Genomic DNA, 18,072 nt, shown 5'->3' with positions numbered 1-18,072 from the left:
GAAAATAATGTGGACTATCTAACATAAATAGTTTGATAATAGATCAAGGAATACTGGGTTATATATACATTTTACATAGAATTATGGGTTGATCTTGCCTTTCCACAGCTAAAAAAAGTAAGAATTTTAAAAATTACACCAGACGTGAAGTTACGTAAGCTTCATAGTTACCTTTACTTTTTCCCTTCTTAAGCAACAGAACAGACAATTTTCATTAAAAGTCCAATCAGAAACACCTTCAGGTTCACAGTCTGTAAAATTATAGCAAAAGCAAATTACTTAAATCACAAAATTACTTAGGGTAACAAAGAATATGCTTATAAGCGGTTTCAAATAATTATTTAATAGAAAGGAAAATAATGCTTTGCCTTAAAGTGCTAAATTCTATATTAGCACTACATATACGTATACATAAATATATATTTATGTGTGCATAACTGCCTTACATAAAAGTATTTATGTCAAACATTCATGCTTCTAGCTTTAAAAGAGGTGTGTGTGTATGTGTGTGTGTAATTTTAACCAATATGAAACTGTGAACAAGAAGGAAGGGGGAAGGGAGTGAAGAACAAATCACCAAGGTAACAAACATTGTCTGGAGACTAGCGTTTCTGTTATTAGGAAAGCAGAACAGAAACAAAAAAAAAAACTGAATACCTTTAAATAAACTGAGATCTTTTAATAATCCAGGTCCAAACAGCCCTTCGAGGATACTTTCAAACCCTAAGAACAAAGGGGAAAAATGTTAGTGTATCACCAAAAATGTGTAATAGTAGCTAAAATGAGTATTTATATGTTGCTGGGGAAAAAGGACTGTCTCCTAGTACTAAAGACCCCTGGATCATTTGTGAAGAAAAGCTGGATAAAAGTATGAGAAGCTTAAGTCCAAAAGGATTTCTATCCTTTTACTGAACACCTCACACATATCCAAAAAAAAATAAAGCTAGACATTAGTAGAAACAACTTAAAAACAAAAATTTCTTCGCTGATTCCATATACATATGAACAGTTTTCTAAAATGTCGTATTTCTCACATCCCTACAAAGTTTCAAAAGACGTCTTTTTTCTGTTTGTTCACTATTGCTTTTCTGTCCTTTTAAGAAATTTTGACTCACTGGCTGAATCTAAGTAGATACTTTCTAAATTATAGACGAACTCAATTTAAAATTTAAGAATTTCTTAAATAGAAGTACCTAAAATGAAAAATAATTTCTATACTGAATAAAATATGATAATCACACTCTCAAAAGTATACCCCTGCTTTCTCTTCATAGAATAATGACCTAACCTTTCTGCTACAGTCACAATCACTAACACCTAATGTGTAAGAAAAGATTCAGATTAAATTTGACCACATTTGAACAGATGAAAGTCAGGTGTTCAAAACCAAAACACTAAGGATATCCAAGGGAAAATTAAAAATTCCCCAACAGCAATATCCTAGTACTATCACAGAGCCATGTCTAATGAAAAAGATCTTCTTCCCTTATTATCTCTGCTTTCTGTTGAATAAGTTGCTTATATATAAAACTGCAAAAAAAAAAAAAAAAAAAAAGATGAGAGCCTATTTTCACCTACCCATAGAAATTCTTGTGGTACAATATACCAAGAAAGGGTGGGCCAAAATACAGAACCTGCATTATCTGCAAGGAATGTACACAGGTAAAATTTCATTCCAAAAAATATAATTACAATGATGAGTTCTACAATTGATATTTTCTGTGGCTCATCTAGATGCGCAGAAGCAGAGAGCAACTCTCACCAGTCTTATCATATAGCCTGATTCTAAGTCTTTCCATAATCCTCCATAGGAGTCATCTTCTAGTTCATCTACTAATCTCAAGAAAACAAAGTCCCTCTTACTGTCCCTGGTCATTGCTTAAATCTCATTCTAACTACATCATCAGTTCTACCTTCTTTTTGATGACTTCTCTGCTCTCCTCTCTACTCATTTGGTGACCACTCACATTTAGCAATGTACCTGGCACATTGATGGTAAATAAATACTTATTGACTGAAATACTCAATAATGAATTTCATATTTCTTACGTGCAGGTCATCGCTGGAAACAAGCTTCAATTCACACAATGCTCATCATTTCAAGGCCCTTTGAATTACTTGCAATTTTGATTCTTCTGAGATTCCCAGACATAGAGAATCACAAAAACACGAACTTTCAAAACATGTATTTTTGTTGCCTCTAGCAGTTTGGGACCATGGAAACAACGTAAAACATCTTGAATGAAATGTAGAACAATCTCTTCTTATGCCATTTTAGGCTCAGCAATATAAACTCTAAAGAAACAACTCAAGGTACTTAATTTTTATCCATTTCAATGTGCCTATTAGACAATTTTTTTTCACATTATTGTGGATTTCACTGAAAGATCTTCTGTAGTCCTTTCTTTATCTGCTGAGTTGTTAGGACCTCCCTTAACCCTCTGAAATGTTAACTGCTAACCTCATCTTAAACTGAAACTGCTTCCTCCAAAGTTACTAAGGACCTTTGAACTGTGAAATCTATGATTTTCTCAATATTCATCCTTCTTGACCTCTCTGCAGTTTTTTTTGACATTGTTAATCACATTCTCTTTAATATTCTCATTTTGCTTTTCATGATACTTTTCTGATCCATTCTCCTTATACTTATCTAACCATAACTCTTTCTCAATCTCACTTCCTAAATCTTTATCCAAGTCTCATCTCCTAAGTGAGAATATATCTCAAGGCTCTGTCCTTTTCCTTTTTTTGTCTCCCTCTATTTTATTTCACTTTATAATTTGAACACCTCCTATCACTTTAATTCTCTATGTAGATTAATTAGCTCTAACCTCTCTATGATATTCCAGTCTCTTACCTCCAAATGCTTACTAGACATCTTGAACCAATATTTTAAGATATCTTAAAATTATTATGTCTAAAATCGAACTCATTTTTCATATTCTTTATTGCTTATATTTCATTTTATTTGCAATTCTGAATTACTTCCCTCCCTCAACCGTTGAGAAAGCAATAAAAACAAAATCTGTTATAAATAGGTATAGTCAAACAAAACAATTGCCCACATTTGCCATGTGCAAAAAACTCATGTGCTTCAACTTGCACTCTGAGTCTTAGTTCTCTATCTGGAGATGGAGAGCATTTTTCACCATGAGTCCTTTGGAAATATTGTGGATTATTGTATTGATCAGTTACTAAGTTTGTCATAGCTGATTATCATTACAATTACTGAACTATGTATACTGCTTCTCAGGTTCTGCTAACTTCACTTTGTACCAGTTCATACATGTCTTTCCAGGTTTTTTCTGAAAACATCACCTTTGTCATATCCTATAGCACAACAGCTTTCTGTCATATACACAATAACTTGTTCAGTCATTCCCGAACTGATGGACATCCCCTAAGTTTTTAGTTCTTTGCCACCACAATAAATATTTTTATTCACATGAATCTTTTTCTTCTCACTTTGATCTCTTTGAGGTACAGATCTAGTAGTAGTATTGCTGGGTCAAAGAATATGCATACTTTTATAGCTTTTAGGCACAGTTTGAGATTGTTCTCCAGAATGGTTGGGCTACTTTCACAGCTCTACCAACAGTGCATCATCAGAGTAACTATTTTCCCATATTCCTTCCAGCATGGGTCATTTTCCTTTTCTGTCATCTTATCCAATATGATAGGTATGAGGTGATTCCTTAAAATTGCTTTAATTTGCATTTTTCTCATCATTAGTGATTAAGAACATTTTTAAATTTGGCTATTGATAGCTTGGGTCTCTTCCTATGAAATGTGCCTACTCATATCCTTTGATCATTTATCAAATTACAGAATGGCTTTTATTCTTCTTACAACTTAGAACTGATTCCCGAAATACCTTAGAAATTAGATCTTTATCACAGAAAAATGCTACAAAGTTCTCTGCTCCCCCCCCCCCCAAAGTGTCTGGCTTTTTTGACTATAAACCCTTCCCCTATGAATACATGTGACATGCAATTCCTTCTATGTTCCTCTAATTTGTTTATAATGTATAAATCTTGTACTCATTTATAACTTGTCTTGGTATATATACAGTGAGACATTGATTTATTACTAGTTTCTGCCACATTGCTTTCCAATTTTCACATCAGTTTTTGTCAAATAATGACTTCTTGTTTCAATATTTTAGATCTTCGGATCTGTTAAACACTAGACTACTGTACTTACTTGCTTCTTCATACTGTGCACCTAATCTGTTCCACTAATCATTCTCTCTCAATTTCTTTCCTGGTACTAAGCTGTTTTGTTTGTTTTAACCAAATTGTAGTTTTGTAGTAAAGTTTGAGATCTGGTTCATTCAAGCCCTCTTCCTTCTCACATTAAAAAATAATTCCCTTAATATTTGTAATGTTTTCTCCAGGTAAATTCTGTTGTAATTTTTTTCTACCTCTATAAAGTTCTCTGACAGTTTGATTCATATGAAACTGAATAAGTAAATACATTTAGGTACTACTGTCATTTTATTATACTGGTTCAGTCTACCCATAAGCAATTAATATTTCACCATGTAGATCTATATTTGAGTAGAGTATTTTGTAATTATGTTCACATTAATTCCTGTATGCCTTAGAAAGCAGTCTCCCAAATCTTTTCTATTACCTGTAGTTTTTTAAACATAATTTCACTCTCTCCTACTGAATTTTATTGGTGGTATCCAGAAACGCTGATGTTTTATGTGGGTTTATTTTACACACTACAACTTTGCTAAAATTGCTCATTGTTTCAATTAGTTTTTTAGCTGATTTTCTAGGTTCTCTGGGTAAATCATTATCATTTGCAAGAAGTGTTTTTTCAACTGTGCTTATTTCCTCAATTTCTTTTTCTTGTCTTACTGCTATATCTAGCATTTCTAGCATTATAATGAATAGTAATGGTGATAATATCCATCCTTTGCTTTATCTCTAATCTTACTGGAAAGACCTCTTTGCTTATCCTTGTAAGAGATAATACTGCTTCTCATTTTATAGAAACTTCTATTTATTTTTATTCTTCCTAATATTTTTAACAGGAATGGGTGTGCTGTCATTCAAGAAATTTTAAGTTTCTAGCAAAAACCTGTTATTATGTTGACCTATATTATAACATGATTTGTTTTTAATACTACTATGTTTATAATTTTCTTTATAGTGAACCAGCCCTGAATTCCTGATGTAAATCCAGCCTAGTAATAGTGTATAATTTTTGAGAAATATTGCTGTAACTTCCTTAATATCTGAATTAAAATGTTTGCATCAATATTCATGAAGGATAGTTTTCTACAGATTTCTTTCTGTTTTGACTCCCCTGGGTTTAAGTATCAAGAACGTTTGTATCACAGAAGAAATTTGATATGCTCCCTTCTTTTGTTTTTGAAAAAAAACCCACTAGTTTGTGTAGTATTGGAATTGTTCTTTAAATATTTGGTAAAACTCACCTACAAATCCATCTAGTCCTGGGGATTTTTCTTTGAGAATTTATTTATAATTTGTTCAATTTGTTTTTCCAAGATGATATTTAAGTACTCTATTTCCTGTTCTGTTCATGTGAGCAATTTATATTTTTCTAACTACCCATTCATATCATTTAGGTTGTTAGTTTACTGGCATCTAGTTGGGTGAAATAGCTCCTAAATTTTTTTTTTTATTTCTTCTTCACTGGCTATGAATTCACCTTATTCATGTTTTGATGTTGGTAATTTGGTTTTCTCTTTAAAAATAAATTTAACTAATGGCTTATCTATTTTATTGTACCTCTCCACCCCCCAAAAAAACCACTTAAGTTTAACTCATTTAAGTTTTATTTATTCATTTAATGGGTGCTTTTGCTTTCAATTTTGTTCATCTTTTCTTTGATTTTTCAGAATTTTTACTCCAGTGTTTAACTGGAGTTTTTAAATTGGCCTGTTTTCTAGCTTTTAAAAATTAAAGTCCCAATTCACTGATCTGTTTTTTCTCTCTCTTATTGATGAAAGCATTTAGAAAAACAAATTTCTCCTAAGTACTATTTTAACTTCATCCCCCACATTTTGTCATGCTGTCATTATGTTTAAAGAAATTGTTGTTTCTGTAGTTTGTTCTTTGACCCACTGGTTTTTAGGATTAAGTTTAGTTTCTAACTTTTAAACTTTGCCACAAAGGTTTTTTATTTAATGTAATTTTCATTGCATTATGCTATTTTGTATTTGTTTTGTGGGGTTATACATAAAACATGACCAATTTTTATTAAAGTACCAATGCCCAGCTGAGAAATAGGTTCTTCCCAAGTCTACTCAATATTCTCCAGAAAGTTATCATTTTCTAAAATTCTATACAAGTCCTTTATTTTTGTTTTGATTAATTTTTCAAGATATGAAAAGAGTAAATTGAGATATTATACTTTTACTGTTTATAGTTTATTCTTTCTGTAACTAATTCAATATTTCCTTTAAGAATATAGATGTGACTGATATGGAAATACGTTTTGCATAACTGTATGTGTATAACCCATATAAAATTGTTTGCTGACTCATGTAATAGGAAAAAATAAAATATTCAAAAATAAAGAATGTAGATGTGCCATTTGGCACGTTTATGTTAAGTGTACGGAGTTATTAATTTTTTATAGTACTTTTTAGTAAAATATAGCTTCCTTCTTTATTTCTTTTAATTAGGTCTGCTTTTGTAGTTGTTTTGTATAAGATCATGATTGTCATCCCTGCCCTTTTTATTTTAACTGAAGTTTAATAGAATTTGCTCCATTCCCTTATTTTAACTTTGTGTGTATCTTTCCAGTTTCAAGAATGTTTCTTATAAATATATTGCTGGATTATAGTGTCTAATCCATTCTAAACTCTGCTGTTTCCCTTCATCCTATTCTTATACTTTTCCTTCTCTTTTTAATTTGCTTCAAACTTATCCCTCCTTCAATCTATCTGTCTTCTTATCCCTTTCCTTTCCCTCCTGTATCCTTGTTGGATCAAATGTATTGTTGTACCCAACTGCAGGTGTGTATTATGTATTCTCACCTCCTTTAAGTAGTTCAGGTGAGAGATTTTGAGTGTTGCCCATTCACCCCCCACTTCCTTCTTATTACATAGACTTCAACTTGCGCACTGCATTTACATAAGATGATTTTGCCCATTCTTCCTCTCTTCCTTCTCCCAGCATATTCCTCTTCCACACCTTTTCCATTCTTCTTTTAAGATCATCAAAACATAACAAACTGAGGGTCTCTAATTAGATTAGTGTGACCTCTGATGAGAGTTCTAGGAGGTCAAATGCGTCACTGCTCCATATAAGAAAGTAGATACTTTAACTTTGCTTAGTCTTTAATGTTTCCCTTGACTGTGACTGTAAAATGTCAAAATTCCTTCTCTACTCTGGTCTTTTTTTTTTTTTAAATCAGAAATGAAGTCTTTGATTTCATTAAAGATTCATTTTCTTGCCCTGTAAAATTATACTCACGTTTGTGGTTAAGTTATTCTTGTTTGCAAGCCTAGATATTTTGCCTTCTGGAATATCATATTCCAAGCTCTCCACAACTCTGTGATGACATCTACTAAATCTTGTGTGATCTTGACGATTGCTCCTTGGTACTTGAATCTTTCCTTGTTGGCTACCCGAGAATTTTAAATTTGATGTAGAAACTAGATTTTAGCTATAATGTTTCTAGAAGTTTTTATTTTGAAGTTTCTTTCAGGAGGTGAGTAGTAGAGTCCTTCTCTTTCCACTTTGTCCTTTGGTTCTAAGAGATCTCGGCAGTTTCTTTCTTGAAATGATATTCAGGCTCTTTTTGGTCATTGGCTGATTTCAGGTAATACAATGATTCTTAAACGATCTCTCCTCAATCTGTTTTCCAGGTCAGTTGTTTTCCTGTGAGATAGCTCATATTTTCTTCTATTTTTTCAGTCTTTTGATTTTACTTTATTATTTCTTCTTTCCATGTCTCACAGAGGAATTAGCTTCCATTTGGTCAATTCTAATTTTCAGGAAGTTATTTTCTTGGGTAGAATTTTGTACTTCTTGTTCCAAAGTGTTCTTTTTTTCATATCTCTCTACCATGGATCTCATTTTTTTCATCTACTGTTCTCAACTTTTTAAAAATAATTTTTTAGCTCTTTTTAAAACTCTTTAACTCTATCATAAATTCTGGTTGAACTTGTATCTAAATTGTATTTTTTTCTCTGAGGTTTTGCCTGTAGATGTTTTCAAATCATTCTCTTCTAGATTTGTACTGAGCTTCCATGTCACCATAATAGCTCTTTGCAGTGGGATTCTTTTTTTGGTTTGCTTATTCTTTCAGCCTGCTTCCTGACTTTGGACCCTGTTAGTGCTGGGCACTGCATATTGGTAGAAACCATGGCCTGAGCTTTTGTCTTCTTCTATCTGTCAGCTAATTTCACAGCTCAGATGGGGTAGGGGTGGGGGACAGCAAGCTTTCAGTACTCCCAAAACAATGAGATACAGGGCCAAGTCTTCTCACTACCTTCCTGCTCTGAGTTCTACAAGGTCCTGACACAGGCTTGGTTCTGCTGGCTTGTCCCTAGTTGAGAGATTCAGTAAACTGATGCAGGATCCAACTACTACTAGCCACTGAGAGGCTTTGCATGTTCCCCTTTGATCTAGGCTTTCTGCCCTGATTATTTCACTGCAAAATTCCATCCTGGCCTAAAAACTAGAAATACTCTGCTCCTGGGATCAGACTCACAGAGCTTCAGTTTCTTGTTTGTATGGCAGCTAGAGATCTGCTAGCAATCTCTCACAGGGCTGCTCTCCATGCTGGATCTGTAACCCCAAACTAAGTGATAATAGCTGCCAGATGGCACTCGTTCATGTACCATACAGTAGTCTGTAGATCCCCAGGGATCTCTTTCTGCCTTGGTCCTCAGAGTCAGCTCTTTCAGTTCTTGAGTTCTAGAATGCTTCAAATGATGTGTTGTTGATCAGACCCCATCTCGAATATCTACAGACCTCTATGTCTCCCTAAGCCTCTGTGGACTGTAAAAATTATTCACTTTGACTTGTTTTTGGATTTCCTGATCGGAATGTGCTCTAGCACGTTTCTCAGATCTTTATGGAAGAGATCTGGTGATAGACTTAGGCTGTACTTCTTTCTACTTACTCCAGTAGCTTGACTTTACCTAAGAACTCATTACTTCTACCCCTTACCTCTTCCTAACTTTCCTACTAATGTCAAGGTCACCATTATCCTCCCAATCAACCTAGGGGTCACTCATTACTCTCACCTCTCCATACCCCAAACTGTTGCAAAGTCTTACAGATTCAACCATCATAATATCTCTCATACAAAATTCTTTTCTAACTACTATCACCCTGGTGCAGGTTCCCTAACCTCAGACCTGGACTACTGCAGTAGTCTTCTGATTGGTCTACTTTTCTCAAGTTTCTTCTCACTTCAGTTCATCTTCCACTCACAGCTATCAAATTTATTCTTCTAAATCTCCACTCCGTTGTCAGATTTATCTGACCATGCCACTTCCTCCCCTACATGCAATAAACAACCCAGGGGCTCTGTTTTACCTGCAACATCAAACATAAAATTCTGTTTGTCTTTTAAAGTCCATCATAATCTCGCCCTCCTCCCACCACCATCACATATTCTGCAATTTGGTGACAATGATCTCCCCGCTGGTTTTCACAAAAGATCCTCCATCTCCTGATTCCATGCATTATCACTGGCTGTCCCCCACGTCTTGAATTCTCTTCCTATTCATTTCTGCATCCTGGCTTTAAGCAAGCCCCAGCTAAAATCCAATTTTCTGTAAAAAGCCTTTCCTAATCTCCCCTTTAATTCTAGTACCTTCCCTCTGAGATTGTCTATGATTTATCCTGTGTATGTATGTGTGTATGTGTGTGTGTATATACATACATATATATTCCTTTATTTTTTAAGGAGGGGGAGATAAGGCAATTGGGATTAGGTGACTTGCCCAAGGCCACACAGCTAGTATCAAGTGCCTATGCTGGACTTGAACTCATACTCTTAACTCCAGGGCCGGTGCTCCATTCACTGAGCCACCTAATTGCTTCCCTGTATATATCTTGTTTGCATGTAGTCGCTTACATGATTTCTTTCATAAGACTGTGAGGTCCTCAAGGAGAGGGCTGTTTTGGGTTTTTTTGCCAACTTTCTTAGACAAATCTTTACTGCTAATATAAAGTCTACTCTTGCTTACTGTGTACCTCTCACTTGCTCTTTGTATGTTCTTCATGGATTGTGCCACTGCTTTGTACTTAAATAACTGACTCTGTATGAGATCTTTTATGACACTGCAAATGTCTTTGCTGAGGATGCCTTCCTGTTTAACATCCTGGTTGATGTCAATACTTAATGAATTACTAAATAGTTATCACCATAGTCAAATAGTTTTTTAATTCTAATGCACACATGGAAGACATTATGTCTGAGGAGAGAGACATCAAGATTGCTCTGAATCAAATGAATTTTTAGTATCAGTAGAAAAAGAGAAACTTTAATATTCTCTACACCTCTTAGTCAACTCTGACAAAATTACCTGTAAAAGCCCATCTGTTCTTTTTTCCATGGTTTTGCCAGTGATACTTTCAATATGTCTACGCAACATTCTTTTGAAAACTTCAGAGATAATAAACTAGGCATAATGATTTATATCTGTGTACTGATAACATTTTTTGGCTGAAGCAAAAGATCATTTTTTCCCTACATTTAGAATCTTCCCCTACGAGTTGTCTTGAAAACTGATCCCTGAGTACCTTTAAAATTGGTATCACCGTTAGAACATTTTTCTGTATATATCTGGTCAAATCCAGACTTTTTCTTAAGTTCATCTTCTTAGGAGCCTGAGCACTGAGGTAGTAGAATCCAAATAAGAGTTAATCCAATATGTTTAGTCTGCATCACATATATATACACACACACACACGTATACACACAAACATATGTGTGCCCACATACACATAAACATATGTATATACACATGCATACATAGATATATGTATGCATACAAGTATGTGCAAACTCATTTTAAACCTGTAGTGATCAAACACGTACAAAAGGAAAATTTTAAACAAAATTTTTATTCTGTGTCCTCTGCCAAGTCAAGCCTATCCAAAGTTTGGTCACCTTTACCCCTGCTGTCGTATTATTTAAAACAATACTTATTATCCTCAAGTACCTAATTTTGGTTGTGCTGATTCATTTGTTAACATCTCATAAAAATCTTTCCAAATTTCTTGTATACTTCAGAGTTGTCATTTCATGGCACCATAATATTCCATTATATTAATATATAACTTATATAGCCATTTTTCAATTGTTGGAAGTATAGGCAGATTTTGTTTTTGTTTTACTACTGCAAATTGAGTATGACTATCTCTGTGTGCAGATAAGAATGTTTTAATTTTTATAATTTTGGGGATAAAGTTCTAGCAAGAAGTATTGCAATGAAAAGTACAATCAGTTTTCTAACGTTTACTGAATATTACTTTTCAAAATGCTTGCAAGAATCTGCAATCTCAGTGTGTTAGCATCTTGGGGGGGGAGTGCACTTGCTTATTTAACTTATACAATGTTTAACTGTTTATAAGAATTCTATTTTCTGAATAATGATATACAACTCAACAGAGTGCTAGACGTCAAGTCATAAAGACCTGCATTAGAATTCTACTTCACACATTTAGTAGCCAAACAACCCTGGGAAAAGCCATTTAACTAAGCTTTCTGAACCTGAGTTTTCTCATCTGTAAAGTGAAGATAACATCAGGACCTACCACACTGGGTTGTAGTAAGGATCAAATAAGAAGATGTATTTACAAATGTAAAGCATTTTGCAAGCATTCAAGAGCTATATAAATGCTAAAAGAGAACACTTGATTTTTCAGCTGTTTAAACTGTAATATACAGTAAGAAGGCAAAGGACAAAATTTAGGATTATTATTATATATTAAATCCTTATTAAAATCCTTTGTTATGCCATCCAATAGCAATTGCTCATCTCTCCTCACTCCTTCCTCCTAAAAATGAAACATTCTCCAAAACAAAATGAAAAAAAAAAAAAAAGATGCAGAAACTATGAAGAAGATAGTGAAAAATCTATGCATGATTTTTATACTTCCTCAAAGCCTTTTTTAAAAAAATTACAGAAAGGCAAAACCTCAGACTTGGGATTGAATATGGATCAATCTGATGAAAATCAACAAATATTTATTAAGCACTACTATGTGTCATGTGCTAAGATCTGGGGATACAAAGAAAGGCTAAAACAGACATTGTCCTGAAGGGGCCTATATTGTAATAAAGGAAATAATATGTATATGGCTAGGCATACATAAGGTTACATATAGAATAGATGATAGGTAATTGGAGATGTAAAGGCTTTAGTAGTGGAAGGGGATCTGAAAAGGCCTCCTACAGAAGGTAGGATTTAAGCTGGCTCTTGAACAAAGCAAGAAAAACTAAGAGGTGGAGGTTAAGTGAGTAGAGCACTCCAAGTACAGGAGGCAAGCAGTACAAATGGTACAGAGACTAAAGGTATAAAATTCAAGGAATAGCAAGCAGGCCAGTGTAACTGGATCATAGAAGGTTTAGAGAATAAAGTCTAAAAAGACTGTTAAAGTAGAAAGGGGCCAGGTTCTGAAGAGCTTTAAGGGTCCTAGAACATTAAAAAAAATAAATATTATTAAGGCCTTCTATTTCTGCAACACAGGCATTTCCAAATATTATTACCCCACCATGATCTACCCTTGTAACAACAATAATTTGGACCTTATGACATCTTACCACAACATTCACTTCCTAAAAAGTATACATGAAATTTAACACAATAGTGCCTATACTGCCCTATCTATTCAAGTCTACATGAAACAATGGAAAAAGCATTCAGAGGGTCTGAATTTATACCCTATATTCTGTGCTGACTTTGGCCAAGTCTCTTAACTGTGCAGGGCCTCAATTTCCTCATGAGAGGGTTTGACTACATGGTTTTTGAGGTCCCTTTCAGCTTTAAAGTTAGGATCCTACGAACTTTATTCTTCCTCTTATTAATTTTTAAATGTTTCACTGATACTTTCTCTTTTTCAAAAAGAATTATCATTACTACTTCTCCACACTGACACTCTCCTCTTCACAAATAAAGGCCTTCCTTTATAATAAATAAGTATAGTTAAGCAAAACAAATTCATACAATAGCCAAATCTGAAAAAATATATCTCAACATTGTACACAGCATCAGCAACACTGTGAGATTATCAACTATGACAGACTTAGCTCTTCTCAGCAATACAATGATCTCAAAGAATTCCAAAAGACTCATGATGGAGTATCCAAAATATATATCCAAAGAAATAACTATGGAATCTGTATGCAGATTGAAGCATGCTATTTTCTCTTTTTCTGTTGTTCTTTCTTTCTTGTGGTTTTTCCCTTTTGTTGTGATTCTTCTTTCACAATATGACTAATGTGGAAATATGTTTAATACGATTGTACATGTATAGCCTCTATCCAGATTGCTTGCTGTCTTGGGGAGGGGAGAAAAAAAATTTGGAACTTCAAATCTTATAAAAGTGAATGTTGAAAACTAAAACAAAAAACAAAAAAATAAAAATGTAAAGAAAAACACCATCCACCTGTTGCAGATAGAGAAATGATGGACTCAGGGCAGATTAAAGTCTATTTTCTTCTCTTTCTTTTTCTTTTGGAATATGGCTCATACAAATACTTGTTTTGCATAACTATGTATATCTGTAATGGATTCTCTCTTACACTTGCCTTCTCAATGGGAAGAGGGAGGGGTGGAGAGAAGAATAAAAAATTGAATTTTAGAAAAACAAAAGAAAAATATACCTCATTCTCCACATTTCAGCAACACTTATTTTTAAAGAAAATGCCATTTTAAAGTTTTCTTTCCTATAGTATCTATCTCTGACTCCAAATTCTACATTTTTTCCACTATACCATACTGCCTCCACCTTCATAAGAGTTCATTATTTTTAAAAATTTTACCTGTACCATACAGGTATCATGTCTAGTATAAGTAAAAACTCTGGCAACCATTATCTGAAACTACTAAATGTGTAATATAAACACCTAGATTCCTCTAGCCACTGGAAGCTCCTGCCCCCCAACCAATTACTTTTATTTAAACTCTACTTTGTATATACATATTTGTATACTTAATGCTTGCCCCAATAGAATATAAACTCTGAAGACAGCTACTATTTCATTTTTGTTTCTGTATTTATTACAGTGCTTGGAACATAAAAAGAATTTAAATGTTTGTTGATGGCTTAATGAAATAAATAAGTTCTCTAACATTCCATAATTCTATGGTTAAATAAGGCAAGTAGAGATATACTGAGGAAGGAAGTAAATTAGGCAACAAGGAAATCAAAGAGAAAACGATGCAGAACATGAGAAAGAATAAAAAGGAATAAAAAGCAAGAGTTAAGAATATTATTAATTATACAGAAACGATCAGAAAAGCCAAAGCTCAGGAAGTGGTAAGGGAGAAAAGGTCAAATTACTCAATTCAAGAAGATAAAAAAAAAACCAAACTCATAGCATGATCATGAGCTAAAAGACTTAACTTTTAACTTTTCTCAAAATAGCAAATGCATGAGTTATGGACTTCGTGTTAGTCATATATGTAATAATACATTTAAATCCTTATAAATTTTGTTGCTTAGATATTGTGCAGTCATATTTTGCTAGCCCTCTATTCAATGATGTTAATATTAATAAAACTGAACGGCATTAAATATTGGATTTAGCAGTTGCATAGCAACAGCAGAACATTTTATGTGCTATGCTTGACATTAACAAAAGGCAAATAAGGAAAAAATGAATGTATTCAAAATTTATACTATGGACTTCACAGAGCAGCCATGAAGCTCAATAACAAAATGCTATAAAGAACAAGGGACTGAAAAGGACCACCATATATATAGTGATAAAAATATTTTCAAAAGGAATTTCTACAGAATCTCTCTTGAACATCTTAGTATTCTTGTATATAGCCTCTCTTCATTCCAATCTATTCTTATCCTTAACAGATTTACCTTCCTAAAACACCACTTTATCAAAATGTTACTTCCCTCCACCCTTTACACACCAAAACACCACAAAAACCCTTTCTTTGTTCCCTGTAGCCATACAAGACCAATTTCCTAACTTTGGCATTCAAAGTCCAGTCCATAATCTGATGCCAATCTTATCTTTACAGCCTTATATCCTCATGGCCCTTAATGTAAACTCCACGCAGCTTCTGGTTTTTGCACACGCCCTCCCCATTCTCAGCTCTACAACCTATTCATCAGGCCTAAGCTCAGTGCAAGACCCTTTTATTCAAAGAAGCCTCCCTTACGGCTCACAGCATCTTCCTTCTAACTGCTATATTTTTACCTTCTTTAGCAGTCATTTAGCAAGTAGTACTATATTATAACGTATTATATTGTTGTGTGGAATAGCTATTCAAATTCTGTCTTTTCTGTGAACTACATTAAGTCTTTTATAAAGGTGTAAGGAACTGTTTTATACTTCTTTACATCCCTCAAAAGGTCCTGCAGTCTGACTAATAATTCTACTGCTCCTGAAATCAGAAAGATTAAAATTATTAATTTTTTATATCCAAGACACTGAGAATTGATGCAAATATATAAAAACATTTCCCAATCGAACAGGAAGCATTCAAAAGAAGAAATGTGAGTTGCCAACAGCAGTATGAAAAATGTTCCAAATAAGTGAAATACAAAATAAAATAATTTTGAGATTCTATTTCACATCTGCCAGACTGGCAAAGATAAAAAGATAAAAAAGGAAAGTTGCAATTGTAGGAGGGGTGTGTGAGAAAGAGCATACAAATTCACTCGGGTGAAGTTGTGAAACGGCTTAATCATTCTGAAAACAATTTGGAACAATATCTAAAAAGTCACTTAAACTGGGCAAATGGCAAAATGCCATTACTGGGTCTATCTCCCAAAAAATTAAAGACATTTATTTATGCAAAAATATTTATAACAGTGCTTTGTAGCAAGGGACTGAAAACAAAAAAAAAAGGTATCCATCATTTGGGGAATGGCTGAACAAATTATAACATGAGTTTAAAACAATATTAATATGACACACGAAATGAGGAAAAGAATGAATTCAGGAAAACCTGGGAAGATTTGTAGGAACTGATGTGGTAAAGTGAAATGCCAGAATGCCAAAGAGACAGGAAAAAAAAAAAAGCACAGTCACTGCTCTATTCACCCTCCAAGGAGCTGCCAAAATGATTTTCCTAAAGACTAGGTATAATCATGTCACCTCTTCTACTCCACAAACCCTATCATTAAAGCCTTCTAGTTTGATATGGTGAACTCAGTCTAACGGGGGAGAAAACAGGCAAACAACTATGTATAAACAAGATATATGCAGGATACAGATAATCAACAGAGACAAGGCATTAAGGTGAATCAGGAAGACTTCTTGTATAAAGTGGGAATTTAGGCAAGACTTTTAAAAAGTCAGGAGGCAGAGATGAAGAGGAAGAGAACTCTTAGACATGAGGGACAAACTGTGAAAATGCCCAGTTGGGAGATTGAATGTTGTATAAAAGCAACAGCAGGAGGCCAGTGTCAGTGACTTGCAGAATATGTGGAGGAGAGAGTAAGGTACTTAAAAAACTGAAAAGGTATGAAGGGGCTAGGTTATGAACAACTTTAAAACTCAGAGGATTTTATATTTGACCTTAGAAATAACAGAGAGTCACTGCAATTTATTAAATAGAGGGTAACATAGTCAGACCTGAGCTTTAGACCAACTTGATAGCTAAATGGAACATGGACTGAAGTGGAGAGCTGAGACAAGAGAGACCAACCAAAGGCCATTACAATGCAATAACGAAAAAGAAAATCTTGAAAGACTTAAAAAACTCCTATCAATCCACAGTCCAAGTAAGACTCCAAAAGACTGATGATGAAGCATACTTCTTGTCACTTCTTGGCAGAGCAGTGATAGACTAGGGGTGCAGAATGAGACATATTTTCAAACATATTCACTGTAGTAAATTGTTTTGCTTGACTATATGTAGTTGTTACAAGGCTGAGCTTTTATTTAGGAAGATGTGAGTGGACAGTAATAGAAAAAAAGCATGTTAATGAAACACTAAAAATAAATAGAAGTGCTGAAAGGTTTAAAGAAAAACAGGGTAGTTTTGTTATTATTATGCTAAATTTAATATAAACTTAAAAACAAAAAAAATACAAACAAACAAGATAGCTTTAAAAAAAAATAAAAACCATAGATGATAATTCACCATCTCACATACAATCATCCTTTTCTGTTCTTCATATACAGAAATATTCATGCTTTTGACATCTACTAAGTTCATCTTAAAAACAGAAATTTTTTTTAAAAAAAGAAGTGTTTTAACAGACAGATGAAAAACAAGGTTTTACCAGGTAGGGGAAGAGGCAGTCTTTTAGAAGGTAAGAGGCAAGAAAGCAGGATACACTGAGATGGAGAACAGCTATGAGAATAGCTAGTTTGGATGGAACAAAGGGTGACACTGACAATAAGAACTAAATGAAACACAACAAAGCAGCTTTAAATAGTTGCTATATCACTGAAACATTGTTGGTAGAGCTGTGAATTCTGAAAAACAATTTACAACTATGCTAAGTGACTAAAATGTCCAATACCCTTTGTCTCGGAAATACCACTACTAAGCATATACCCCCAAGGAGATCAAAAATACAAAGTCCCATACACACCAAAATTTATAAAAGCACTTTCTGTAGTAGCAAACATCTGGAAAAGAAAAGCAGATAACCATCAAATGGACAATGGTTAAGCAACCTGTGGTTCATAAATTTAATACACAGAATCATGGAAAAACTTATATGAACACATACAAAATGAGTTAGAAGCAGAAAAACAATATACATAAAAAGTCTTCAATGATGTAAATGTAAAGAACAAAAACAAAAAGAAACTGAACCCAGGGTAATTATAATAGTCAAATCTGGCAACAGAAATGAGAAAAATCTCACTTTCTTCTTTGAAGAGGGGGAGCAATATGGGTGTGTCAAACACAGCTGATGT

The 18,072-nt window shown here is 33.8% G+C and overlaps 1 protein-coding gene across 11 annotated transcripts in view; it reads right to left on the bottom strand.

Moving 5' to 3' along the window:
• The window catches only part of LCOR (ligand dependent nuclear receptor corepressor), a 134,034-nt gene that overhangs the window by 68,603 nt on the left and 47,359 nt on the right, over window positions 1-18,072 (bottom strand). For 8 of the 11 annotated variants that reach the window (XM_072626492.1, XM_072626533.1, XM_072626479.1 and 5 more), the window contains 2 exons: window positions 658-723; window positions 172-251 (listed from right to left, as the gene is read on the bottom strand). The exons of 2 other annotated variants lie outside the window; for them this stretch is intronic. Coding sequence is in view for 4 of the 9 variants with exons in the window: in XM_072626479.1 (XP_072482580.1) it covers window positions 172-251; window positions 658-723 (146 nt within the window). In the remaining 5 variants the exon portion in view is untranslated. Of the gene's footprint in view, window positions 1-171; window positions 254-657; window positions 724-18,072 lie in introns of those variants that run through there. One more of the 11 variants, XM_072626517.1, reaches the window with a different exon arrangement.

Source organism: Notamacropus eugenii, chromosome 1 (genome assembly GCF_028372415.1).
Source record: "Notamacropus eugenii isolate mMacEug1 chromosome 1, mMacEug1.pri_v2, whole genome shotgun sequence".
Lineage (NCBI taxonomy): Eukaryota > Metazoa > Chordata > Mammalia > Diprotodontia > Macropodidae > Notamacropus > Notamacropus eugenii.
The sequence above is the reverse complement of the archived record's forward strand: the minus strand, read 5'-3'. Positions and strand labels throughout refer to the sequence as shown.